This window comes from Tursiops truncatus, chromosome 3 (genome assembly GCF_011762595.2).
Source record: "Tursiops truncatus isolate mTurTru1 chromosome 3, mTurTru1.mat.Y, whole genome shotgun sequence".
Taxonomy (NCBI): Eukaryota; Metazoa; Chordata; class Mammalia; order Artiodactyla; family Delphinidae; genus Tursiops; species Tursiops truncatus.
In genome coordinates this window covers 32,074,048-32,101,286 of record NC_047036.1, presented here as the reverse complement: position 1 = coordinate 32,101,286, position 27,239 = coordinate 32,074,048, and the positions used below count along the sequence as shown (strand labels likewise).

Below are 27,239 nucleotides of genomic sequence, written 5' to 3'. Positions count from 1 at the left end.
AAAATTTATTTTAGATTTAAATTTATTCCTATAAGAAATTAAGTAACCTCTCATACGCAATATATGTACTGTGATAATCATCTAAATTTAGCTGTCCTTTGAAACTTAATCAGAAGGTAAGCTAAAAATAGAATAGATAAAAAAGATGTGAGATAGATAGATACATGTGAAATATTATTCAGCCACGAAAAACAAGGAACTCCTGCCATTTGTGACAACATGGTTGCACCTTGAGAGCATTATACTAAGCAAAATAAGTCAGAATGACAGAGACAAATACTGTGTGATATCACTTGTATGTGGAATCTAAAATAACCAAACCCACAGAAATCAAGAGTAAAATCATGGTTACCAGAGAAGGGGAGCATGGGGAGATGTCTGTCAAAGGGTACAAATACTCAGTAGTTAGATGAGTAAGTTTTAGGGATCTAATTACAGCACGGTGCTTATAGTTAGCAATACGGTATTATATACATGGAAGTCCCTAATGGAGCAAATCTTAAATGTTCTCACTATAAAAAAAGAAATGGTAATATTGCGAGGTGATCAAGCCAATAGAATTTACGTTCTGGTTGTTAATCATTTTGCAATATATGAGTGCGACAAATCAACACATGCATTACATCTTAAATTTTAAAAAACTTTTTATTTTAAAAATAATTATTAGGGGCTTCCCTGGTGGCTCAGTGGTTGAGAGTCCGCCTGCCAATGCAGGGGACACGGGTTTGTGCCCCGGTTCGGGAAGATCCTACATGCCGCGGAGCGGCTGGGCCCGTGAGCCATGGCCGCTGAGCCTGCGCGTCCGGAGCCTGTGCTCCGCAACGGGAGAGGCCACGACAGTGAGAGGCCTGCGTACCGCCAAAAAAAATAAAATAATAATAGTAATTATTATTAGGTTGGTGAGGTTATGAGTGATTTTTCTCCAAAGAAGTTTTTGTTATTTTTTGAAAACAAGGAACTAGTTATTTAACAAAGATTTTCTTAATAAATCTGTCCTAAATGAATTACTTTAATACTACACATCAATCAATAAGGTAAATGTTTTTCCTTATTTTTCCAGTTTGATGGTGAAATTAGAGTCCTCTATTACACCAAAGTTGCACCCTACTTAACTTCTAAAAAGTGGGGGAACAGAGATCTACAGGTGAAGCCTGGAGAATCCCTGGAAGTTATACAAAACACAGATGATACAAAAGTTCTCTGCAGGAATGAAGAAGGAAAATGTAAGTCACTATTTATTCTTTATCGCTAGGACGCCCCAGAATTTAACGACTAAACAAGTTTTAGTGATCACTCCTATTGTATTAACTGGTTTTGCTCCATGCTTTGTGAGTTGTGGAAAACATTAAGAAACTGGAGACCTCGCTGTGCTGGAATCAATGTATTTTATTTTAATTTTTTTTTTTTTTTCATTTCCCACCTGCTATATTTGGCACTGAGTTGCCAAAGTTATGCCAAATTCGTGCTTCTGAAAATGTGGTCCCCAGACCACCAGCATCAGAAAACTCCTGTGTGTATTACAATTCTAACACCCTGGACCCACCCTTGACTTGCTGAGTCATGTACTCCGTGGGTCAGACAGAGTCTGTGATCATAACGGCTTCCCTAGTTTGCTCCTACGTACACTAAAGTGAGAACCACTCTGCTAAAGTAGTGAGTGGTTCTTGCTCTGGTCTGGTTTGAAATTATATCACATATGTCACACCTAGAATCTCCAGTTTTCCTACCTTGCAAATTCACTTGTTTTCACTTCCTGTTCGGCCACATTTAATACGACATTCTATTCCAAATAAACACAAGAGTGTCCTGTCCTCTCTGACTTTCTCAGCTACTAAAGCTGGCAGATGGAAATGTTTTTGTCCAGTTTTAAAAGGAAGCTTATTTCATTTAACGTCCAGAGAAGAGTAAGTCAAAATTATGTTGTCCTATATTTAAAATTGAATGGCCAACATGGCTGTCCCATATCAGCTCGGTAAGTCTGCACGGAAAACACAAACTTTGAGTTCAATTTTAATGACAGGAAGGTGACTCAGGTACAGGAACCGAAGTAGATGTTTTAAGAATAAAATACAGTGACTCAAGGGTGGGGAAAATGGATCTAAAGCTTTTATGGAAGGGGTGTGGTTGGCTTTAAAAGGAAAAAATGGAATGTGGGTGCAAAGGATAACAGGCAGGGGTATGTAGTGTTACGACTTGAAGGTTACTGGAGATAATTCAAAGATGGAGCTCCAGAAGACAACGAAAACCCCCATTCAGACCAGGATTTGTGAAGATGTACCCCAAGGAATAGTCTTAAATGCAGAATAACTACATGCTTTAAAAGGTCATCAAAATATTTTAAAATGTTCAAATTTTTAAAATTATTAAATAAGTTATGATAAATATATAAACTGAGTATTTTCCAGGGTGATTATGATAGCATGAGGAAATTCTCATGATACAACAGTAAGAGGAATAAGAAGCCTGCTTAAAGTAGGATAGGATTTATTTACAGCCATGTTAAAAAATATGTAAATAAAAGAAACCAAACTAAAATCCTAATAGTAGCTGATTAGGGTGATGGGCCTAAATGATATGTCTCCTTCCCTCTACTTTCCAAATTATTTCACATTTTTCACAACAGAGAATTGTTCTAGTACTTGTCATGTGGACCTTTCTCCAGAGGAAAAGCTTCAGACTTATCTTGACCTGCTGTCCTGAGATTTCTGTCCCCGCAACAAATCCCATCTAGAGCAATGCTCCTCGACTCCAAAGTACATACACTTCACGTGGGGATCTTGTTAAAAATGCAGATTCTAACTTAGTAGGTCTGAGGTAAGGTGTTTTCCCAAGCTCACAGGTAATTGATGCTGCTGGTCCGCAGAACATACTCTGAGTAACAGCATATAAATGACCTCAACAACAAACATGTATAGATACAGATGAGCAGATGTAGATTCAGCATCAAAAACAGAAATTCAGAGGAGACTCCTACCTAGGAACCAGTAGACCCTAAGAATGAGGAAAAGCAACAGCCATTCTGGGATAATTTGTAGTCTGCTATCATTTTCTACTTCGACATCAATAATTCTAAATACTGCTATGAATACTGGAGGACTCCTATCCTCTTAGAATTTATCATCTGTTAAAAATGAGAGGTGAAAACATTACATGACATTCTGGTAGATAAAATCAAGAGTTCCTTGTAACTTTTATCTTCTTTTTTTTTTTTTTTGTCTGCGGCAGGACCAATGCACCTTACAATTCTCAAGCTCACTGATAACTAATTCAATTCTTAGGTGGTTTTAGGGTCCACCTCGAACAGAATGAAAACCAGATGATTATATCAGTAGCACTTGCATACTAGTTGTTTTTTATTTATAGACTTTCTTTGGCCTGGACTTTGTCTTAGTTTGGCTTTCCCATTTAGGAGGAGATTCTGGGATACTCCCATGAGCACGTGGAGAAGTAGACTGGGAAGAGAAGGCAGCTAATAAAATCTTGTTAATAAACTGGGAAGAGAAGGCAGCTATTAAAATCTTGTTATCAAAAAAAGGTACACTTGGGTAGTAGGAGCTTAATCAGTTGGGAAATCGGAGTGGCAGTGTTATCCCATCCGGTGGGAAACAAACTGGGGTACTTATACATCAACTCTGTGTCCATCAGGAATTGAAGCCTACTCCTGGGCAGGTGGGAAGGCCACCAAGAGCATCTGCGATTTCATTATTCCACAATTCAATGATCATATCTGCTTAATTTCCCTTTTATTTTTCCAAATCTCTTGCTTTTCTTAATTTTTCTAAAACTGCTGGTTAGTCTTTCCTTGAACTGGATGTTTAATTTTCTTAATTTTAAATCTAATTTAAATTTCTTAATTTCTGATCTATTCCTCAAATACCTCCATAGGATTTGGGACAATTGTTGTATGGATTTAACCCTTCCTCACCTGGATTATTGCAATAGCCTTTCAAATGATATGTCTCCCTTACCCTTCTCTCAGCCAATCCACTCACCATACTGTTACCCAAATATTATTTTTAAAAACATGAAGTCTTTAGGGTTAGTATATAAAACCCTTTGTGATCTAGCCTCACCTTCATCAACTATTTCCCATCTGCAACTAACACTCCAGAAATGTAAACTACTCATTTGTCATTCCCTGAATAAATTATGCTATTTCATCCTTCTATGCTATTTTATTCTACTTGGAATGCCCATAAATTATCTATTAAAAACAACCCAGTTGTCATCTAAAATTGGAAGCACACTCACTCACTCCTCTGCAGCCACCCTAACACAATTAATCTCTCCCTTGCTGCACCATGCCACTACTGTTATTGCTGTCACTGTCCTTCCTGTTTTTCCAATCTATTACTCTTATGAGACGGAGCTTGAGAGTAGCTTCAGTGAAATGTTCTCAACATTGTATTGCCAACACATTCTACACTGCCTGGCACCTTGTTTGGGGCTTGCTGAATTGAGTATAACAATTTGGAGATTGCAGTTGGATAACCAGATGAAAATCTGACATACTGACATTCACAGGAAGAAGTCCGTTGAATAGTTTAACTTGTTAGAAGACAGAACTTCTCTGTCTTAGCCATAGTGATGTGGTTCACTTGTTGTGTATCATTTGGGAGACTCTGAACCTTTCAGTTCCTTTTTTCTACATCTAATTAGCAGTAACGACATTTGCAGTCCAACATCATGATGACCCTAACATTTTCCTTACTTTCTATTCTTCTTTAATCCATCCAAAAAAAAAAAAAGAAAACCATAGTTTACTTAAACCTAATTTGTAATGATAGATATGAGAGGCTAAATCATTAACAGTAATCCCTTCCCACTGTGGAGTAGAGTACAAGCCACTTTTACAGGCATTATCACATTTGATCAAGTCTCACCCACTGACTTGTAGAAAAGCACATTGTAGAGGCATTGAGATCTTAAATATATATTTCTGGCACATTCCCAAATGTTTAGAATTTCTCGCTAATATTTGTGCATGTTCCTCAACTCAAAGTCTCATAAGCTGTGAGTTTTCCCACCTCTTGTCACTGGAGAAAATTTTTCTACAAAAAAGTGTGGAATGAGACATGAGCTGAGTTATTTGTGATCAAAATGTTGTCCATTTCCTTTGGGCACCAAAGGAAGGGGAATTTTAAAGGTGCTTTGGGTGTCCCCAAATCCAATTGATGATTTCTTTGCTTAGGTAATTTTGGTTTCGATTTTAAAACAACACATGTTCACTGAAGAAAATTTTTGTATTCAGAAATTTAATGTCACCTGATTTGAAGCCCTAAAAATAAGTAGGGAGAGAAAAAGAGAGAGGGAAAGAGAACATTTTTATAGAACTAGGATAATAATTTATATTTAGCATTATACACTGCATTTTGTTTTTAATTTCTATTACATTATGAGCATTTTCTCTTGAAGTCGGACGTTGTTCCACTTGCCTTAGTAAATCTATGCAGTATGACTTCATTGTTTTTAAACTGCATGAGGCCAAATTGAGTAAGTTTAACTTTATTTCTGGACTTGCTCACAACAAACGAAATAATAAGGAAATAATAAAATTTGTCATTTTTATTGAGTAAAAAATTTGAAAATATTAGAACAAAGATTTTTTTCCAAAGATGGTTTTGTATATCCTTGGTAATTTTATATTCACAACACCCTTCTGAAAGGTGAGTCATTAGTCCTGCGACACATCTGCACTGTAGCAAGTAAATGTTTTGGGAAGAAATTAACTGGCACAAATGGTGGGTGGGTGTTACTTTCTTAACCAACTCTACCCACCACATATTTCAAAACATTTGTGTCAAGTCACTGTGTTCTGCTCTATGAATGTGAGATTTCCTAATGATACTTTCATATTATCTGTGAGCATCCCTGGTGTGCCAGTGCCCACGATATTATAGAGCTAACTAAACACAGCAGCCACTCTGCATGTTACAGAAGTATGATGAGGTTTTCTGTTTATTTCATTTGTTTGTATTTTTCATTACATTCCCTATGATGAATGTTCATGGAACATGTGAGCAGAGAACATTTTTCTACTGCAAAAAAAAAAAAAATTTGTGTCTAGGAACTATCATGGAGAAGTGGTTTAAAACTTCATGGTAAGACACTTGTTTTGACACTGCCATGAATCATGCTTGTAATAGAATGAAGTTTCAGCGGAGATTTTTAAAGGTACTAGACAGCAAAACCTATGCTGTATTAAAAGTCGTTAACCCTACAAAAGTGCTATATAATAGTGATTTCATAGTTTATGAGCCCCAAATGATCACATCATTTCAGGAAACTAAAGTAGAGCAGCACAGTACCATCCCACACCCCAACCCCTTGATAAGTTTGTTCTTAAATAATATTCACAATCGTTGATGTTTATGTAGCTCACACAACAACAAAAACAACAAAACGGCAACAACGTTAGAGCCTTCAACAAAAGAAAAAGCTGCTCCTTAGAGCTCTTGAAGAGTCAAGATATAGGAGGAAATGTAATAGGGATTTGAGAAGCTAGGAAAATATATTTTTTTATAATAAACTTTGTGAGGTTAGGTAATTAAGCTCTATATCATGAGTTATTAACTTTGGTCATTGAAAGGACTGTTTTATGCCTAATTACAGATAGTGTTTTATCCAGGTCTACACAATTTTAGCATAACTGAGTTTTAAAAAGTAGATGACCTACAAGCACAAGAAAATAAAATCCTTTTATTTCCAGAAATGGTGATTATATTCTCTTTGTTTTGGATTTTGTTTCTCTTGACCTTCTAAATATATTTTACAAACAACAACAGAAATATACTTGAGGCCAGAATAATTCCAATCTCTGGCAATATTTTCTTACTTCTTATACATTTCTCTAATTGTCTACATGTTAATTTTAGTTCAGACACTTTACAAAGCCCAGACAACTCACAATGAGATTGATTTCATCGTTAAAGGCTTCAGTCGTTATTTTAAAATTATTAATTTAAACATGAATATCAATGGGAACACTTACTTGTATTGTTTTATTTTCCAATTTGTTTTAAGAGAAAATTCAAAATGAAAACATAACCACCAATTTTAACTAACGAAAAAAAAAAAACTTTGTGACTCTTACTGTCTGTAGAAATGGTTCATACTTTATGTTAGCCCTAAACAGAAGTACAAGTAAAGACAGACTTCGATTATTGGAAGCCTGACACAAAATCCACAATTTGTTCAAAAAGTCTGTTATTTGCACAGAGTTTCTCTTTTGAGAGACACACATAGAGTTGAATTTGTTAGAGATGAGTTTATCCCCCTTTAAAAATTACGCTAAATGACGATGTCTACCTTAACTTTTTTTTAAAGTTTGTTAACGTGAAATGACTGAAAGAACTGTGGAATCAAAGTCTACCCAAGGATCATAGATATTAATTTTAGATGACCTTTATATTAATTTTTCCACTTCTTTAATTGAAATAAAAAGGAAGGTATAACATTGTCTAATTTTTCATACTCTGAGAAAAATATTATTGTACTTTTATCATTTCATTACTGCCATGCTGCAGGAATTCAGAGATAACTTTGATTTTTTATTTTCCAAATATGATTCTTATGAACAATTTTCATCAATAAGTAGTTAATTTCTTGACAAAAAATGTTGGTGGAATTGATTTTACCCTGGAATATTTCAAGGGAAAGTTCATTCTCTTAATTTTTAATCCACAATTTCAGTTGTATGATTCTAACTTTTAAAAAATTTTGCATGTTAAATCAATGGCAATACGTAAGTTTATTAACGTTTACGTAAGTTTATTAACGTTGGTATTAATTTTTCCTTGTGAGCTTCCTGCTTTATCATTTTTTACACATTTACTCTGATTTAGAACCAAAACTAGATCTGAGGTGGAGCAAAACCAATAGACTGACTCAGTGAAAGAAGTTATTTAGAAGCTGTATTGACAAGACTATAAATGGTACTAATCTCAAACATACAACAGTAGCTAGGTGCTAACACAAAACCAATAATTCCAAAGGCTAGTAACATTAATTAGATGTCAGCAGACAGTTTCTTAAGAAAAACAGCCCATATTTTTTCTTAGGAGTATTTTGCACAAGAGGGGCAAAAATAAAGTGAAAAAAAATCTTTGCTTTCTTGTATAAAATGTTTATTTTCCATTTAACAGAAGAATCACTAGAATCCCTGATACGTGCTCTTCTAATCATTATTTATTCCATGAAAGATGAAAATGCAAACATTGACGCTCTGTCAAATGGCAAAAGCGATAGTGAAAGATCTTTCACACTCATTATTAGAGAGCTGTTTTGAAACCATTTAGAATGCACACTCCCCCAAGTAAACACTAGATTGCGGATCTGAAAGGGGAATGGAACACAGTTCTGACTGTTCAGTATAATAAAATTTGAAAAGTTAAGTCTTAGACCTGGTGATATTTAAAATCCCTACCTGTGACCTACTTTTTTCATAGGAGAAATTATGCTTAATAAATTCTTAAAACTGTGTCGAATGGGTAACACCTTAAAGAAATAGATTAAAATGTGAAAGAAGATTGTGCTACAACCTACAGTAGCTTAGAAAAGAAAATATTGGTTTTTAATTTAAGGGGGAAAGGAGGAAAGATTGTAAATGGAGGAAAAGAGTCATGTAGGAGAGAGAGAGAAAAAAAAGTTAGAGAGAAGAGGAAAAGTTATAAAGCAGAAACTAACACACCATTGTAAAGCAATTATACTCCAATAAAGATGTTAAAAAAAAAAAAAGGAAGGAGAGAAAATCGGACACAAATAAGAAAAATAAGTCATATTTGGAGATAGATATAATTATTCAATATATTATATCATATTCTTTTAATTATTAAATTCTATTTCAATTTCTTTGAAAATAGTAGGGATTTTTCAAGTTTGTACTGTTAATAAAATTTATTTTCTTTTTCTTTCTTAGATGGTTATGTCCTTCGGAGTTCCTTGGTAGACAAGTAAGCCCATTTTCTTCTACTACTATACTTCCGAAAATAATTATATGCTTTTCTTTAAGAAAGTTTCCTAATATCACTTACATAATATAATCTACTAAACTATCATAAATAAATTTTAAAACAATATGCTATACTAATGTCAATATGGTAGTACCCATAACGAAGTTAGTTTTGATAAAGTGTCACTCTTTTAAATATAAAGGAGGAGCCCTTCTCACTCACGATTATACAGTTCATAGTTTTATATATTCATTGGATACACACATTGAAAATATTGGAGACAGGTCAAAACCACTAACACTTTGCATTTCACTAGCTATTAATGCAGTTGATTGAATTGAATTAATCAGGTATCGATTAGTGTCTGCAGAGTAGGTACAAATATCACCTGTTAACGGTTTATGGCTTGGCACCTAATTGAAGGCTTTTCTTTACTCACACTAGGCATAGTAGAGTATTAAGTTGCCTTTTTTAGAAGCATGCCAGAAAAAGATAGTGGTCAATGATTCTTCTATTTTTATGAATAGGACATTGTCACAGTCTGGTACTAGTGCTATTAGAGTCCACCCACAATGTTATAAGATCCTATTCCAAGTAAACCAGTGCAAGAAATGAACTCCATTATCAGGGTAGGTCATATACCAATACAGAGATTTACAGAATTCAGCATGATTAAGAAATCAAGGAAGATTCACAAACTGTATCCATAAATAACCTGACACCAATCAGAAAGAGGCAAAGCAATGTTAAGGGCTCTGTCAGCAAACCAGGAAAGAGTCAAAAGAAAAATAATCACAATACTTTTATTTTCCTCAGAGCATTAATCACAGTAGTAGGTGTGGGACTTTTCAATAGGTTTTACTCTATGAAAGATACAAATTTCAAGGAAAGAATGCGTGACAAATAACGGGACCACATCTTCATCAGTGATTACTACAGGACGATTAAGAGAGAATTCAGAAAGTGTACTCTCTAAGTAATTATTGCTTTACTACCTATTGAAGTGAATACTTAATACAAGTTTATTGAATGAATAATAGAAAAAAATCTGTCCTCTTTGCATTTGTATCAGATTTCCATTAGCCAAATCCTCCCTCCATCTCAGAGAAAGGATCCAAACAGAAGACCTAGGGAACTCACAGCATCTGCCATAGTTGGCAGCAATTTGAAAAGCCTGCTGCTGCTTCCATGATAAATGCACAGAGGTAGTATAGGAACCAAGAGTAGGTCTGGTCTAAATGACAAAGTCACCTTACATTTGTGTATCCTACGTTTCAAGGCTATATTAATATTTATAATTCTTTCTACTTTAATTACTTGCATATCATTCTCTCCTCCATTAGATTATAAGTTTCTTGAAATAAAAACTGTGTCTTACTTATATCTCCTGGTACATAGGAGGGACTCAGTGTGTGTGTAGAATAGAATATTTCACAAAGATTCAGGACCAGATGAAACCTAAAATGTGTAAAACTCACCAGAACGATTATTATGGCTGCCGCCTATAACCACAAATATTTTTAAAATTATATAACATAAGAATCACCGTACAGTGACTTCCTTGGCAGTCCAGTGGTTAAGACTCCATACTTCCAATGCAGGGGACATGGGTTCGATCCCTGGTCGGGAAACTAAGATCCCACATGCTGCGCGGCATGGCCCAAAACTTTAAAAAGTAAAAAATAGGACTTCCCTGGTGGCGCAGTGGTTAAGAATCCGCCTGCCAATGCAGGTGACATAGGTTCGAGCCCTGGTCCGGGAAGATCCCACATGCCGCGGAGCAACTAAGCCTGTGTGCCACACCTACTGAAGCCTGCGTGCCTAGAGCCCGTGCTCCGCAACAAGAGAAGCTACCGCAATGAGAAGCCCGCGCACCACAACGAAGAGTAGCCCCCGCTCGCCACAACTAGAGAAAGTCTGGCGTGCAGCAATGAAGGCCCAACGCAGCCAAAAATAAAATTAATTAATTATAAATAAATAAATAAAATATATAAATAAAAAATAAAAAAAGAATCGCCATACAAACCATATCCTGGCTGCTTATTTTGTAACCAATATTTATATATTTTAAATTAATATTTACAAATTATAATTAGAAACATTGCAGAAATTATGCACCCATTTCCTATGCCAAATATTTCTGTATTTGATTCAACATTTGAAGTTCAAGTGAAAGTAGTATAAATCTGATATTACTGAACATAAAGAATCCATCACAGTTTTGGATTAGGGCCCCCAGTGGAGTACTGTGCCATGATTTTTCAGTTTGTTCAGTTCAACAAACACTACTGACCAAGGACAGCTGTGTGCTAGGCTTATAGTTCTATCTAAAGATGAGTAAGGCAAGGTCTATGCTCTTGGGGCATGTTTTCATTGTTCTGTATGTCTATGATATGGAATAAATTTTGTGTGTGTGTGTGTGTGTGTGCGCTATAAGAATGAAACAGAGGATTCGATTAAGTCAATGAAAGGAGATACAGATGAATATGAAATTTCTTCCCACTTATAAATGTAACTTCTCACCCTTAAATGCCTTATGTCACATAAAATCACATTATTAAACTTATAACCTAAATATTGCTTTAATGTTAAGAAGATTCTTTCTTTAAAATAAAATTTATTTTCTACATTTACAGTGATGGAGAGATTTATGACGATATTGCTGATGGTAAGTCTCACGTGGCACCCAGCACAGAGAACAGTCATGGTGAATTTACTGTTCTTACAAATACTGAAAATAGCTTGCTGGATTAATTAGAGCCTTCCAATCTGATTAGAATTTGAATCACCTGAAAATGTTAAGAAAGGTAAATGCCATGGTATAATGAAATAAAATTATTTTTGAACATGACTGAAAATCAAGGAAAAATCTCTTATTTATTTTCTTTGAAAACAAAAGAATGAAATATTAGTGTATTTTTCATTATACCATGAATCTTAATAAGAATTGCTTTTATCCACAAAAATATTTGTGCCTCGACAATAAGTAGGTACTTATTTCATAACCTGTATTACTCACTAGTATTATCTAAGCATTGTACATTTCTAAATTATGATCTAAAAAATTAATCTCACCTGAAATGAAGCATAGTGTTAATTATGTTCCTTTTAGTCTCCTTTTAAATGTATGATTCTTACTGATACCTAGTATTTTCAACCTCATTCAGAATTACTATCAAAAAGTACATTTAATTAAGTACCAGGTAAAATAATCTTGAGTCTCATTTTGATAGAGAATAGATTTGTCCAGAAACTTTGTTTGGAAAAGTACACTGAGCAATGAATGTTAAATAAATATATGGCCTTCGATTTAAATGCTTTTTCATAAAGTGAGACAATTCTCCTATTTTTATCCTAAACCAGGAGAGTATGAATCATTTACATTTACAGCGTTGGAACACTTAGAGGATATGTATTTTGTGTAACTAATTTAAATTTGTATTTTCTTCTTTTAGGTTCAATCTACGACAATGACTAGTTCTCAGCTTTGGTCATTCTGCTATGTTCATTTGATGACAATGTGAAGTCTGTGTTTTAATTGGCCTATGTTATCGGGTATCATAGAAAATGAATGCACAAAACTAGTTATTACCATTTGTTATAAAATTATGATTATTTTTATACATTTTGAGATTTTGGACTTAGAAAATGATTTCCCTGCTTAATCAACATCTTGGAAGACTGCATCAATGAGATGTAAGAAATATTAAATACCCAGTTCTGCCTCAGCTACAATTATATAAGCACTTCTTTTAGACCATCAATAGACAACTCTCCCTTCCGAAAAAAAAAAAAAAAATCTTTTGAGAAAAAATGGCTGTTGTCTAAAGAAATATAAAGAACAACAAAAATATAAGGAAGGAAATTTTTAAATTTTTCATAAGAAGAAAAACTCTTGTTTGTACTTCTAATGATCCTATCTTATATTCTCTCTTCAAATTATCTATCTTTTAAAAGGCAGGGCTGTCTCCACTCTTACTGGTGGGTTAAATGTTTTCAAAAATTATAGTAGTAGCAGAACTTTTGTATAAAGTTTACCATATAATTCTGTTTAAAGTACTGTTGTAACTAGAGTAGATATGAATGAAGACCACCCCAAAATTATGAAGAATGGAAGAATGGAGTTCAAAATTAACTAGCCTTTTATGACATCTCTTTACTATGAAGACTCTTTTAAAGGTTTCTGTTTTTGTTTCTCTATTACCTCTATGGAAAAAAAATTTTAAACCACTTTACTGGAAAGTTGGCCAGCAGAGGAAATACAAATTAATAAACCTTAGCGTTTGGGCTGGGGTATTTCCTATTGGTACGTACTCAACCAAAAATAACCCAAAAACAAAATGTGAAGGATTTGGGTTCCAAATGCTAAGAACACTAAACACCACGATACAAAATGCAGAAACCTAACACCCAAGAAAATAGCATATTAGGAAATTTTTTCACAGCTTCCAAAATATGAATTGAGCAAATCCTAATGCTGGCTCTGCTATTAATGAGCCATGATGTGTTACTGGATAAATTATTTATCCTCCTCCTAGTTTTCTCATCTGCAAATTTCAGGATTAGACTAAGTCAATTTTTCCCAACGTTTTCACTATCAGTTACCTCAAATGTCTATAATCCTCCCTCTACCCTAGCCCTGTGTTTCAGAAGTTTTGCTGATTTTTAAAACTCATTGATTAAATAATGATTAATGCATTATCCATGTTTTAATATTGCAGAGGCCCATTGGAGAGTCTGAAGAGTAGCCCCACTGAATTGAAATAATTTCAAGTAATTGTAAAGGAACTCAAAGGCTTCATGTGGGTAAAGTGGGATTTCTATTAGGTGCTTTGAAATTTAAAAATAGATCAACTACTATTGTTCAATGTGTATACTCTGAGGGTCTGAGGCCCCCAAATTAGAAGCCACTAATCTCAAAGACCCCCTCCAATTATGAAATATTTTGGTGTCTACTTTTTGATAGGGAGAGCCAGTATTTGCTCACATGATGAATTTATTTTAATACTAGATAAAATTACAGCATCCAGAAGTGGTTTTTGTTTGTTACATTTGGTAACAAATATACAACATACACTGACATTATGTTTCCAGTAATTTTATCTTCTGATTGAGAATGGTATAAACTCAATACGATGTCAGTTTTTGGGTTTTTTGTTTGTTTGTTTGTTTGCTTTTTTGCTGTACGCGGGCCTCTCACTGTTGTGGCCTCTCCCGTTGCGGAGCACAGGCTCCAGACGCGCAGGCTCAGAGGCCATGGCTCACGGGCCCAGCCGCTCCGCGGCATGTGGGATCCTCCCGGACCAGGGCATGAACCCGTATCCCCTGCATCGGCAGGCGGACTCTCAACCACTGCGCCACCAGGGAAGCCCCAATGTCGTTTTTTAAAATTCTAAATTATATCAAGGGTATCTTTCAGAGTTATGCTTTATACACCAAGAAACAGACACATGTTTATGAAAGATTTATATGACAATCATCTTAATATAAAAGAAATATCTGAAGTATTAATTTTAATATACTAAATATTATTTCTATTATGGTTTTATGTGAGGAATTTTGTCATGTGAGAAGAGCGACAAATAAATAATACCTTCAGCAGATAACTTTGCCTCCTACTTATCAAGAAATCAAGGCCATCAGCCCTTCTGTCCTGTAACTTGATCCCAAATCTATGAGTCTTTGAGCCCATTTTTACCTCTTTTGATTTCCGCCTCAGCGGATGGGGTGGTACCTCCTGTTCAAGACCAAACCTTCCACCACTGGTGCCTTTGATACTTTGCCTCCTGTTTTGTGGTAGAAATTGAGATAACCAAGTGCAGTTCCCTTTAACTTCCTACAACGTTCAACCTTAACCCTATCCAGACACTATCCCAGAAAATAAGATGTCACTGCTTAGAGTCAAAGCCACAACCTGTTATCTTACGTCTTTCTACCTTCTCTGGAGTCTTCTTCCTCCACAATTAATTCATTCTCAACATCCCTCTTGCACCTCTTCCCCAACCCTCTTTCCCTCCTTCCCTTCCTCTTTTCTATCTTTAACATCTTCCATTCTGCAGATTCCCTCTTCTAGGCTTACAAACATACCGAAGTCTTTCCTATTTGAAAAACAGCAGGAAACCTTGCCTCGAATCCAAATACCTCTCTAACTACAGCCCATTTCTATCTTCCTTTCCTCATCTCATTGTCTTAAAATAGTAGGGTATATGGAATTCCCTGGTGGTCCAGTGGTTAGGGCTCCCATGCTTCCACTGCAGGGGGCACAGTTTCAATCCCTGGTTGGGGAACTAAGACCCCTACATGCCGCCCGGTGTGGCCAAAAAAAAAAAAAAAGTAGAGTATATGTGGCAGCCAGGAGAATGTGCCTCACAGACTTTCAACCACGGAGAGCTTAATTAACCAAAGACCCCAGCTTCTGCACTCTGAAATCCATCCCCACTGTTGTGCCAATGCCACGTTTCCCACAGACTGCTCCTGTGTAGCCAGCAATCGAGCATGGCAGGCCTGTTCCTGAAAGATACATAAGCTTCCAGCAGCCTGGCAACCCTGCCTTATCCCACGTAGCACTCTGAGACGCTTCTACCCAATCATCTCCCCCTCCTCCCTTCATGAGGTCAGACTTGCGCTGCTGCCTGATGGCTCCTCCAGCCTTCCCCACCTCCCTCCCATTTCCTCTGACACATATATTTGTGCCACCCTCCCCCCCCCCCCACAGAAAATTACTACACTTTCACTCCATCTTGGTGTTTGCTCTCCAGAGGACCTGCACTGAACACAGTAGCGCTGGAGAGTTTGTAAAAATACACATCCTCCTCAAATCAACTGAATAGAATCTCTGGGGAAGAAACTTTTCAATCATTATTATTATTATTTTATTTTATTTTATTTTATTTTATTTTTTTGCGGTACACGGGCCTCTCACTGTTGTGGCCTCTCCTGCTGCAGAGCACAGGCTCCGGACGCGCAGGTTCAGTGGCCATGGCTCACGGGCCCAGCTGCTCCACGGCATGTGGGATCTTCCCAGACCGGAGCACGAACCCGTGTCCCCTGCATCGGCAGGCGGACTCTCAACCACTGCGCCACCAGGGAAGCCCTCAATCATTATTTCTAATTGAAGTATAGTTGATTTATAATGTTGTGTTAGTTTCAGGTATACAGCAAAGTGATTCGGTTTTACATATATATAATCTATCTATTTTTCTGATTCTTTTCCCTTATAGGTTATTATAAAATATTGAGTATAGTTCCTTGTGCTACACAGTAGAAACTTGCTGGTTTCCATCAATTTTTAATTAACTCTAAATATGAGTTTAATGCTTAGCCAGGTTTGGGAATCCCTGGCCTCTATTCACCCTCTGCCACATTCTTAAGTTATATTCAATCTTCAACTTGCTGCAGTCTGATCTCTGCTGCAATTACTCTCAAGTCAGCTCTATGTGGATATCCCACAAGTACCTCTAACTCATGTGACTCAAAACTGAGCTCATTCTCTTCCCCCTTTCAGTTGATGATCCCTCTTGTAGATTCTATCTCAGTGACAAATGTATCATCCATTTGCCCAAGCTCAAAACCAGAAGTTTCTCTGCTTCTGCTCATTCATTCTCAGTGTCCAATGACTCATCATTAAACAGAGGTCCCCAAAATAAAGACTCTGTCTTACTTGTTTTATACTCCTATACTTTACATGGTATTTGAAGCCTTTTATTATATATTTGACAATGAAAATATAAGTGATGCCTGCAAAGAATGTGTTAATCCAGTAGGCTGCCACTGTAATTTTTCCTTAACTGCTGTTTCAAATGCCATAAGAGGTTGAGTAAATTGATGGCTGAGAAATGCCAGTTCGATTTATCAACATGTGGATAATAGGTGACCTTAGAAAGACTGAAGCAATCAAGCCCAAGCTGACTGCAATGGTGCCCTGCGTTAGGAAGCAGATTCTGGGATAGAGTTTGGAGTATCTATTAGGGATGAACATCTGTTGAAGGAAGGGAAAGAAACATGACTGAGCAGAGAAAGCAGTTAAACTGGGATCCAAGCCCAACATCCTCAGCCAACCAGATGGGGGCCTTCGGAATAAACTCTACCCAGGCCAAAATGGCCAGTCCTTTTACCTCACTCATCACCATACATGGGCCACCCTGGGAAGGGCATGACCTTGTGCAAGATGACACTGAGTCTGAGGCAGACCCTGAAGAAGCAGACAGTTTGAGGCAGTCTGCAGACCACATTCCCCTCAGCTGGGCAGCGAGTACTTCCTTGAAGGAGGTTAGCATCCCATGTCCACAAATGGACTGAGAGGTGAATGGAAGGTTAGAAAATTGAGACAGACATAATGGACACCTCTTTCCAGAAATTTTACTGCAAAAGTAAGGAAAATGATATATAAGTAATAGCCAGATGGGAAAATAAAGTGAAGAAGGGGCTTTATTATTTTGTTCTGGGGAATAGATTGTTTGTTTCTAAGACAGAAAAGACTTGAGCTTATGCAAAACCAGATGGGAAGGATCCAGTTGGGAGAAAAAGGTAAAAAGATGGAGGATTGGACAGAAATAGACTGCAAATTACAATTTTTTTCCCTGGCAAATTATGTGTCATTACATCTGTAAAATGCTAAGCATTGTTCTGGACACATCATAAGGACTCAAATATTATCACATTATTATTATGACTAATTTTGAAATACATGCTGATGCTTGTCACAATTATGCCACATACTTAAGGGTTTATTTTAGTGACTACGTATGTCATTTCTTCTGCCTCCTGCTTGAGATTATCAGCTAAGTTACATAACCTTGAATAAGAATCTAAACTTTGCTAAGACTCAGGATCTTCATTTATAAAATATGAAAGTACGTACTTTACAGTGCTGTGAAAATTAATTGAAACTATGTACTTAAGCATTTAGTACAGTGTCTGACCCATATTAACTTTTTCTAAAAGGTATCTAGATACACTGTTTTATCTTTTTTTAATATTATTTTATTTATTATTTATTTTCCTTATTTCTTTTGGCTGCGTCAGGTCTTACTTGTGGCACATGGGGTCCTTGTTGAGGCATGCAGGATCTTTTCATCACGGCACACAGTCTGCTCGGGCTTCTCTCCAGTTGTGGCGTGCGGGTTTTCTCTCTAGTTGTGGTGCGCAGGCTCCAGAGTGCGTGGGCTCTGTAGTTTGTGGCACACATGCTCTCTGGTTGAGGTGCGCGAGCGCAATAGTTGTGACGCGCGGGCTTAGTTGCCCCGAGGCATGTGGAATCTCAGTTCCCCAACCAGGGATTGAACCCGTGTCCCCTGCAATGGAAGGTGGATTCTTTACCACTGGATCACCAGGGAAGTCCCTGACCCATGTTAATGTTATCATTATCACCTTGCTTGCTTGTTTGCTATTATACGTTTTGAACATGTCAACTGAATGGAATTCTGTTGAGATGAGCATTATTTTAATGATGGCAAACTTGCTCTGACTCCCAGTTATTTACCAGCTGATATTTGAGAGTAATATAGAAACACTTAAGATTAAACACAATAAACAAAAATAAAATAATAATAAATAAACCCACTGTCTGAGCCAGGTCCAGTTCCTGCATCTGAGTTTCAGGTTACAGTGTGGACATCATTTTTTATTTGATATTTCCTGCAACACTTAGGGAGACAGGCATCCTGGTTTTCATAATAGAAACATCTGTTTTCTAATTCAGTGACAGTTTTCACCCTGTTTCGTTGAGGAAAATATTAGGGGCTTCCCTGGTGGCGCAGTGGTTGAGAGTACGCCTGCCGATGCAGGGGACACGGGTTCGTGCCCCGGTCTGGGAAGATCCCACATGCCGCAGAGCGGCTGGGCCTGTGAGCCATGGCCGCTGAGCCTGCGCGTCCGGAGCCTGTGCTCCGCAACGGGAGAGGCCATAGCAGTGAGAGGTCCGCGTACCGCAAAAAAAAAAAAAAAAAAATATTAGGCTGTGTATATGTTCTCCTAGAGTAGGCTGGGGCAGAGTCACAATCTTCAGCTTTAACTGCAAATTTGGTAAAATAATGGGTGTGCAAGAGGCACCTCTTGTCTCTGGGGGTTCATCTGCATGTAGCAATTCCTCTCTGTCTCCACAACCTATTGAATTAGAAGAGTTTTGCAAATGTCAAAAAGCATGTTTAAACACCAACTTATTAATGGTATTCCTACTGAAGTTTAGATAAAGATTCAGAGTTCTTGGCTACAAGTAACAGAAATTAACTATTGCCTTTCCATAACTCACTCGTGAATCAAAGTCCCTAGAGAGAGAACTCCATTGACTGGTTAAGTCATGTGCCAGCCCACGTGGTGGGGGCAGGGAGGCTCCTAATGCTTTGGCTCCCAAGTGAAAGAGAGTCACCTAGAATTATCCTCTCAAGCAAGACTATACTCAAGATAATTTCCCAATACAAAAATCAGAGTGCTACTAACAAAAGGGGACCTAACCTTGTCAGTAAAGCAGGCAAGGTATGTGTGTATATATATATATATATATATATATATATACACACATATATATATAGTTATATATATTTATATGAAAGACAAAGATATATTTTGTTTATATATTAAACACATAGTAATATTTCTCTTCTACAAGGAATATATATATATATATATATTCTCAGTTTCCTTGAAGAATTTGGTCTTCTATCTTTCCTTGCTCACTTTTGATAGAGACATAGAGCAAAGGTTCTGTCCTATAAGAAACACCATAGTGTCAACGTGATGATCACTGGCAACTGATACCCATCTTTGATGTGGGGATAATAGAGAATGGTAGGGACTGCGGCAAACAGTAGAATATAAGCTCTGTCTACAGGAGTCAGTTGCTAATTATACTGGATATCTCCTGCTTGGCCCTCGAGATCCCCCCTCCAATCCTTTCCACCCTGCTCTGTGCCCCTCAGGACTACACTTTATGGGCTGACTCAAGAGGCTCCCTTGACTTATAGCTTCTGGTTTCATTCGGCCATTGAGGAGCACTACCAGACACAGACAGAGAGTGAGGTTTGGATATTTATTCGTCTGGCTTCCTCCCTGAGGCATTGTCATGAGCTAGCTGTGTCCTTCACCCAAAGTCACAGCTCTGCCAGACAGCCTTCTCCATTGTGCTGCCTCTCTGGTTCCAATGCTTCTCCCTCTGCTTCCTCTGAGATTGCAATCGCTCCCTGAGGTTATACCGCTTCCAGGCTACTGCTCTTTACACTGTGGTTTCCCAACACACTGTCCACACATGTGTAATCAATCTCTTTATTAAGCCTTCCTCAAATTCCCCAGTTTGAGTTTGCCATTTGTTTCCCACTTAGGCCCTACTGATATATGACTCAAATCTGTTGGATTATGGGCCTGGTGTCGGTAGAGTCTCCAATTTTTCAAAAGAAGTGATATCAAGGTTTATATATATAATTCCTACTTTTTTTTTTTTTTACTGCTGATTCAAGTTTTCTTAAAAGCACTATTCAGACCAAACAGGTTATCCTAGTTATTATCCCAAATTATTATGGGCCAGATTTGACCCATGGGGTCCATCTGTAACGTCAGCCATTTATGATGGGAAATAGATGGAGCACAGGCCACTCTATAGCTATCCAACTTGCCAATAATGAGGGGCCTTTTTGTGTGAGTGAGTGGTGGACAAAATTTATTTAGTGTCTATAACAACCAGATTAGATTATTAAACTTCCTTTTTTTTTTCAATATGGATCACAGAGGCTTGCTCTTCCTTCCTTCCTTCCTTTCTTTCTTTCTTTCTTTCTTTTTCTTCTCTAGTCATTCTATTGGTCTGTCTTCAAATTCCTTTCTTTTTTAGTGTCCAATATATCATCATCTAATGGAGTTTTATAATTTTAATATTGTATTTTTCATTTCTAGAATTTTCACTTGGTTCTTTAATCTTTAATCTTCACTTTAATCTTTCTTTCTTCTATTCAGTGAGACTACTGTTCTCTATTTGGTTTCCACAGCTTTGTGTTTTATTTTGAAAGGTGTCCTCAGGCAAAAAGCCAGAGAGAATGTTGAGTTCACCCTATTTGTTTCTTATATCTCAAGGTCATGATCCACACTATCTATTGTCCAATGCTTAAAAACGGTCGTTCATATATTTTGTCTAGATTAATAGTTGTTTATTGTGGGAAAGTAAATCCAATACCTATTCTCCATCATGGATGGAATCAGAAATTGTTCATTAAAAAAAATTACCTATCTATTTATCTATCTATCTATCAAGATATCTTTTTATATTCTGCTTCTGATCATGATATCTGAAGTCCATGGGCTATAATTCTGCTGATTTTTATTTCTATTGATTCTTACTCATGGTGAATTTTTCCTATGAGTTTAATGATCTTTGACCATGAACTTTTATTTGTTTGATCTTAAATGTGTAGAGTGGGTATTTTTCTCCAGAAAGGATTTGTAATTGCTAATTCTGGAAGCCAGGGGGCACTACCAACCTGGGTCCCCTTCGGTCCACTTCTAGGATACTGGGTTTAACGCAGAAGTGTCACGTTCTGCTTTTCTACCTTCTGGTAGTTGCTTAACCTTCAAAGCCCAGGTATACTATTGGCATTTGCCCTCTAGATAGCTGGGCTTTTCCAGTTTTCTATTTGTTCAGTGTTGTTCTAATTTTGGTACAGTGTTAGGTTTTTGGTTTTTGGTGGAGAAGTTTTGGAGATTTATTTTAGCCAAAAAAAAAAGACAAGAAAGAATAAATTAAGCTATTGATATTTATTATACAGATTAACAATCAACCTGTCATTTGATTAGTAGGTTGTATTGGCATGAGTCATGTAAGGTATCCTGAGGGAAAACTGGGGGTTCTGCAACTCAGGGGAACTCACAACACTCGCCTAGGAAGTCTTTTCACTTGGGCATATGTCCATATATCACATCCAGATAATTGGATTTAAGGAGTATATTTTAAACTATCTTTAACAAAGTGGATACACGGTTTATAAAGAATCTTGCAAAGGAACTATGTGTATGTAACACAAAGAATGAAAGCACAAGCACAAGATTTTAAAATATGGAAGATCAGATATTCTTATTCCTGATACTAGCACTTTAACAACATCATTACAAGAAAAAAGCAATGATAATGTAATCAGATGTCACAATGTCACCCAACATTTAAAAATATTGAAATTATTAAGATCATGTGAAATATAAATTTATGCACATTATCCTTTAATATTATTTAACTCTAAGTGTACACTGTTCCTTAGGATGTTAGCTAATGATAGTATAAAGCTATCTGATTAGCAAAATATTTAAAAATATTATGCAGATAATTGAAGATATTATGAAAATAATTGTTTCCTGTAATGTTAGAAGCCATGCAGTATTGAATTCATTGCTTTGCAGAAAGATCCTTCTTTTTGTCAACAAAGAGGTCCATACCAGTGGGGAATATAGTGGCATTTCCTGCTATGGTAAAAAAAAAATAGCTTAGAAAACACACAAAGAAAACAATTTGTTGACAAAACTAAAATGCAGTCCCATTGATCAACCAAAACAGAAAAAGGAAAAGAAAAAACAAACAAACTGAAGACTTGAAGAAAAAGGTACTTGAACAAATAGGCATTATGGAAGCTTTTCAGTGCAGTTGGATGGAAGCATAGATGTTTCTACACGTCTCAGTTTATGGTGTTTGCTAAATTCTGTTCAGTGGTAAAATACACCAATAACTACTCTTTTTCTGCACGACCAAAGTAAAGGTGTATCAAAGAATATATATTCTTATCAGTAAACAACTTCCTTAATAAAAACAATATTTTATGAAAAAAATCAACAAAGCAGTTGTTATAAATGATAATTTAAAAGGGATTCACAAAAGAATAGAAAAATGCAGTTTAGTTTTCACACACTTTGAAATGAAGAGTGACTATAAAAATCTTTTGTACCATGCAGATGTCTGATATTTATTTAGTGCCAAACTGTTTTTTCATGATGGCTGATGATTTCCAGTAGCACTGTATCTTAACAGAAATTTTAAAAAAATATTAAATCTAAACTTTCCCTTCAAGGTAAATATAACAATAGCTAAGAAAGTTATTAATTTTCAGAGAAATTTGTGCTAGGAAGAGAGCATTTAGATAATAGACATTTGGAAACACTTCCATAGTTTTGTGGATTTTTTTCTGAAAACAAAAATATAAATGTGTCATCTACATAAAGTTTTATATCTACACTTAAAAATCATGGAAACAGTTTCTAACATGCTTAGAATCTTTCAGATTAAGAGTTTCAAAACCATTCTGAGATCATTTGCTAAACATTTCTAAATGTTATGCCTTCCAGTTTGCTATGAAAATGAATTGACACTAGGGAAGATGGACATTTAGTAGCCAAATTACATTAAAAAAATTTCTTTGAATGGATGGAGTTTGGATGGATTTGAAAAATGAGTGTTATGATTTAGAAACTGCAGCCAACAGAGTAATTCTTCCACTTTTAACTTTGTATTTTGTGATTCCAGCCACTAAAACTCAATATCCAAATAAACTCTTAGAATTGGACTTTCGAATTGCTGTACCACAAAGATTTTAACAACAGATTTTTTAAATAATGAAGTATATTCAGCTCCTTTGCTTTTGTTTTTGCCACTAGTAAAGCAACATAAAAAATTACTTTGAACCATTTTAATTTCATCTTTATGTTTTATATTCTAGTAAATAAGAAAGTTAATACACATGTATTGGAGTATGTGCACAAATGCACTTTTTAAATGATTTGTTTGTTTATACACAAATTTTGGTAGGTCCACTGCTTAACAAATTATTATAATCAAATGTTTATAATTGTGGTTTAGGGTAGCCAACAAAATTTCTCTAAAACAGTTTTCCTTAAAAAATTTTTTCATAAGTAAAAATTTGTTTTAGAACAATTAAAATGAGGAAAAAAAAGATAAAATCACTCACATTTCTACCAACCAGAGATAATCACTGTTGAAATTTTAGTGCATACCCTTCCAGATTTTATGAATTTGTGCATCTTCTTTCACAAAGATATGCTTATACTTCATTTAAAGCTGTTTTCATTGAGGGCCTTTATATCTTACAGAATTTTTAAAAATTAAATTTACACGAGATTTTGGGACAGAGATTAAAATTTAAAGGAACAATACTAAGAGGCAACTTTGTGAATCTTCATAATTAACCCTGTGTAGGATTATAATATCTGTTTAATTTAGTCTATTGCCTGTCATTTTAATGGCCTTTATCTAGATGTTAAATGTGTGGTTTAACTAAGAAGAGAAATTACCAAAAAATAGACTGACCAAATGCTGTGGTCTTTGACTTGCTTTATCTTCGTATGGCCTATGTAATAAGGCAGATAGATAAAGGGAACAAAGATTTTGGCAAGGCTTTGTTTCTCTTCAATGTTATCACTGTATCTGAAACATATAATTTGGTGTATAAACTAGAATTATTAACTGTATGTAATTGGATAGGGAATAGAACCCAGAGTGACTATCAATGAAGTCATTGTATCTTCCAAAACAAGCAGTTATCTTTTAGAGGTGTGGTCCTGGACCTAATCTCATATAACACTTTTTATCAATGACTAATACAATGAGAAAAAACAGTCATTCACACAGTAAATGAAACTTAATTGGGAAATGAAAACTAAGAAGAGGAAGTCACATTCTCAATGACCAGATTAGAACCAAAATGACCTGGAAAATTGGAGAAGTAGTAAGAAGTAAACAAAATGAGTAAGACAGAGGAGTGGGCTAAAATAAACAGGGAAGAAAAACAAGTTTCAAAAAGAGGAATGGCTAGCTATTGGCAAGTTTAGAAAATAACTTAGAGATTTTAACAACAAGCTGACTAAGATCGATAATGTAGTGTTATGATTTAAAAAGCAAACATAACATTGTAAAATGTGTTCCTTACTAAAATTTACCGAAACTCCTGCTTCCTAGTTGAACGTCTTTTGCAAACACTAAGAACGTGTTCTTTTTACCAGAAATGCCATTCACCTTAAGAACAAACATGGAGATCACAGCCAGTCAAATGACTGGGATAGTAACAGAGGAAAAAACTAGTTTCACTGTAAGATGTAAGTCTTGGAGAAAGATGATTTTTTTCCTCCTGAAAGAGATGGAGTAATTGAATAATGATCTTTAAATAGGAGCATATAGTTATAAAGATGAAAAACTATTAGATTCAGGCTCTCATGTACCCTAAGTACTTTAAAAGTGAATCGGTTGTTCTCAGTTTTCACGAAGACTGAAAAAGAAAATGAAGTTAAATTGTACTGGGAAAGGGTTAATTCAGAATAGATAGGAATTTCAGAAATAGGGTAAAAGGGGTTGGTTGAAAATTGAAACCATTCTAAGAATCTGGTAGAATTTTCATTGACAGATTTTCTACTTTTCTAAAATGGTGAAATGTGATACATGAAGAGATGAAATACAAAAATTTAATGTCCTATCCAGACCTCAAGTTTTGTGATTTTTGCCTTAGTCTGTAACTGCTTGGTAATGTCAGAGGACATTTTTAAAAAGCACTCTAATTGTGTTGCCTCCTTGAATCTAAGAGCAATATCAGCAGCAGATACTGATTGCAGCTCTCCTAAGAAAAGGACCTGGAATATACAGAGAACAGTATCCTAAGGAAGCAGTGTTCCTCTTTTATTTTCTTGATGATGCTACCCTATGCTGCTTTTAGTTTTCTCGTTAAAGTTTTTGCTTATTTTACAATTGATATGTATTAATTATAGGACATTTTACAAGTACAGACAAACGAGAACAGAAACTGTATGTGTAATTCCACAATTTAAGGAGAAAAAACAAGTTAACATTTTGAGGTACATCTCAGATTTTTCTCTCCATACATAGACATGTAAGATATTTTATAAAGTATACTTTTAATTTGTTATGTATTTTAAGTGTTTATAAAAAAAGGGAACTTTGTAATTTCTTGCTTGATTTAATATCATGAACAGTATTTCCTATAAACTAGACCTGCATTGTCATTTTTAATGGCTGCAATAATTTGCATAATCCCTACTTTGGTTATTTAAGTGTTTCCAATTGTTCCCTATTTTTAACGACTGCAATTGATATCACCAAATAGCTTTTTTTTTTTTTTTTTTTAAACAGCAGAAAGAGCATTGAAACAAAGAAGGAATCCAGGGCATTTACTCAGCTACCTCATTATTTATTGAACACTTATTTATGCTGGGCACTGCATTAACTAGTAGCCGGGATAAGACAGGTTAAGGCAAGATCACTGTTAATTAACCTCCAGTCTCATGGAATATAGAAAGACAAGTGTCGAGGAACAGGAGGCGACAAAACGCTCACCCCTCTCTTCAAAGTTAATCTAGTTTAAGAGAAAGTTGCTGGGTCAGGGGCCAGGTGTATATATATTGATTAAAGTCTCAACACTTAATACTTGTTAGGTTCATCTGTAAAAAATATTAATCCACAACATCCACATTGCCCATTGTTTCAGGAGCTACACAGAGGGGAAAACCCAGACAGAGGCTTTAGCAGCTTCTCTTTCCAAGCAGAGAGGAAACCCTCTCCTCGGGCCTCCAGGGCCCCGCGCGTGCGCGGGAACAATCCCACCCACCGCCAGGGACCACCACCCGGCACTCCCGACTTTTCACCCCGTTCTCGGGTCCTACTACAAGCGGTCAAAAGCAAAACTTCCACCCGACTACTTCCACTTAGAGAAGCCAGCCTGGCTGAGTGTGGCTTTGAAGATCAAGTGCAAGGCTGCTTAGCACGGTGGTCAGTGAGGCTGGAAAATAAACTTTGTTACGTGTTAACTTGGTTGGAGCAAAGCGACTCTAGGCAGGATTTAGTTACGTTACAACTGCACAGTGTTTTGTATTTTTGTTGTTGTTGTTTTAATAAAATCGTTTTAATTGACGAATAAGGAAGGAGGGCTATCTCAAGACTTGAAAACAATCATGCAGGATGGTTTCAGCAGGTGGCCAGCCTGGCGCATGAAGGCCTCCTCCCACTTCGTGTCGGTTTTGACTACGGTTTCCGCGGCGGCTGGAGGGGAAGCATCCTCCACGCTGCAAACTCGCATCAATGGGATTCCCCTCGTGGGAAATGCCCCCTCGTGGGAAATGCCCCCTCCTGGCGGACGTGCTCCCGGAGGGCCGAACGCGTCGCCGCGCCCTCCGCCTCCGGGACGGGCGGGCGCGCGCGGGCGCGCTCCGCAGACTCTATCAAGATCCCGACTTGGCACCGCACTCCCTCCGCGCCCCGGGCTAAGCCGGCACCACCCGCCGCCCGCCGCCAGCCGCCGCGGGGGG

The 27,239-nt window shown here is 36.5% G+C and overlaps 1 protein-coding gene across 3 annotated transcripts in view; it reads left to right on the top strand.

The window, feature by feature from the left end:
* Positions 1 to 22,522, top strand: part of FYB1 (FYN binding protein 1) — a 192,796-nt gene extending 170,274 nt beyond the window's left edge. For all 3 annotated transcript variants that reach the window (XM_019930113.3, XM_019930114.3, XM_019930112.2), the window contains 4 exons: positions 1,061 to 1,223; positions 8,918 to 8,951; positions 11,588 to 11,619; positions 12,407 to 22,522. In XM_019930113.3, coding sequence (XP_019785672.1) covers positions 1,061 to 1,223; positions 8,918 to 8,951; positions 11,588 to 11,619; positions 12,407 to 12,429 — 252 coding nt within the window. In that variant the 3' untranslated portion in view covers positions 12,430 to 22,522. The remainder of the gene's footprint in view (positions 1 to 1,060; positions 1,224 to 8,917; positions 8,952 to 11,587; positions 11,620 to 12,406) is intronic.
* The last annotated feature ends 4,717 nt before the right edge of the window (positions 22,523 to 27,239 follow it).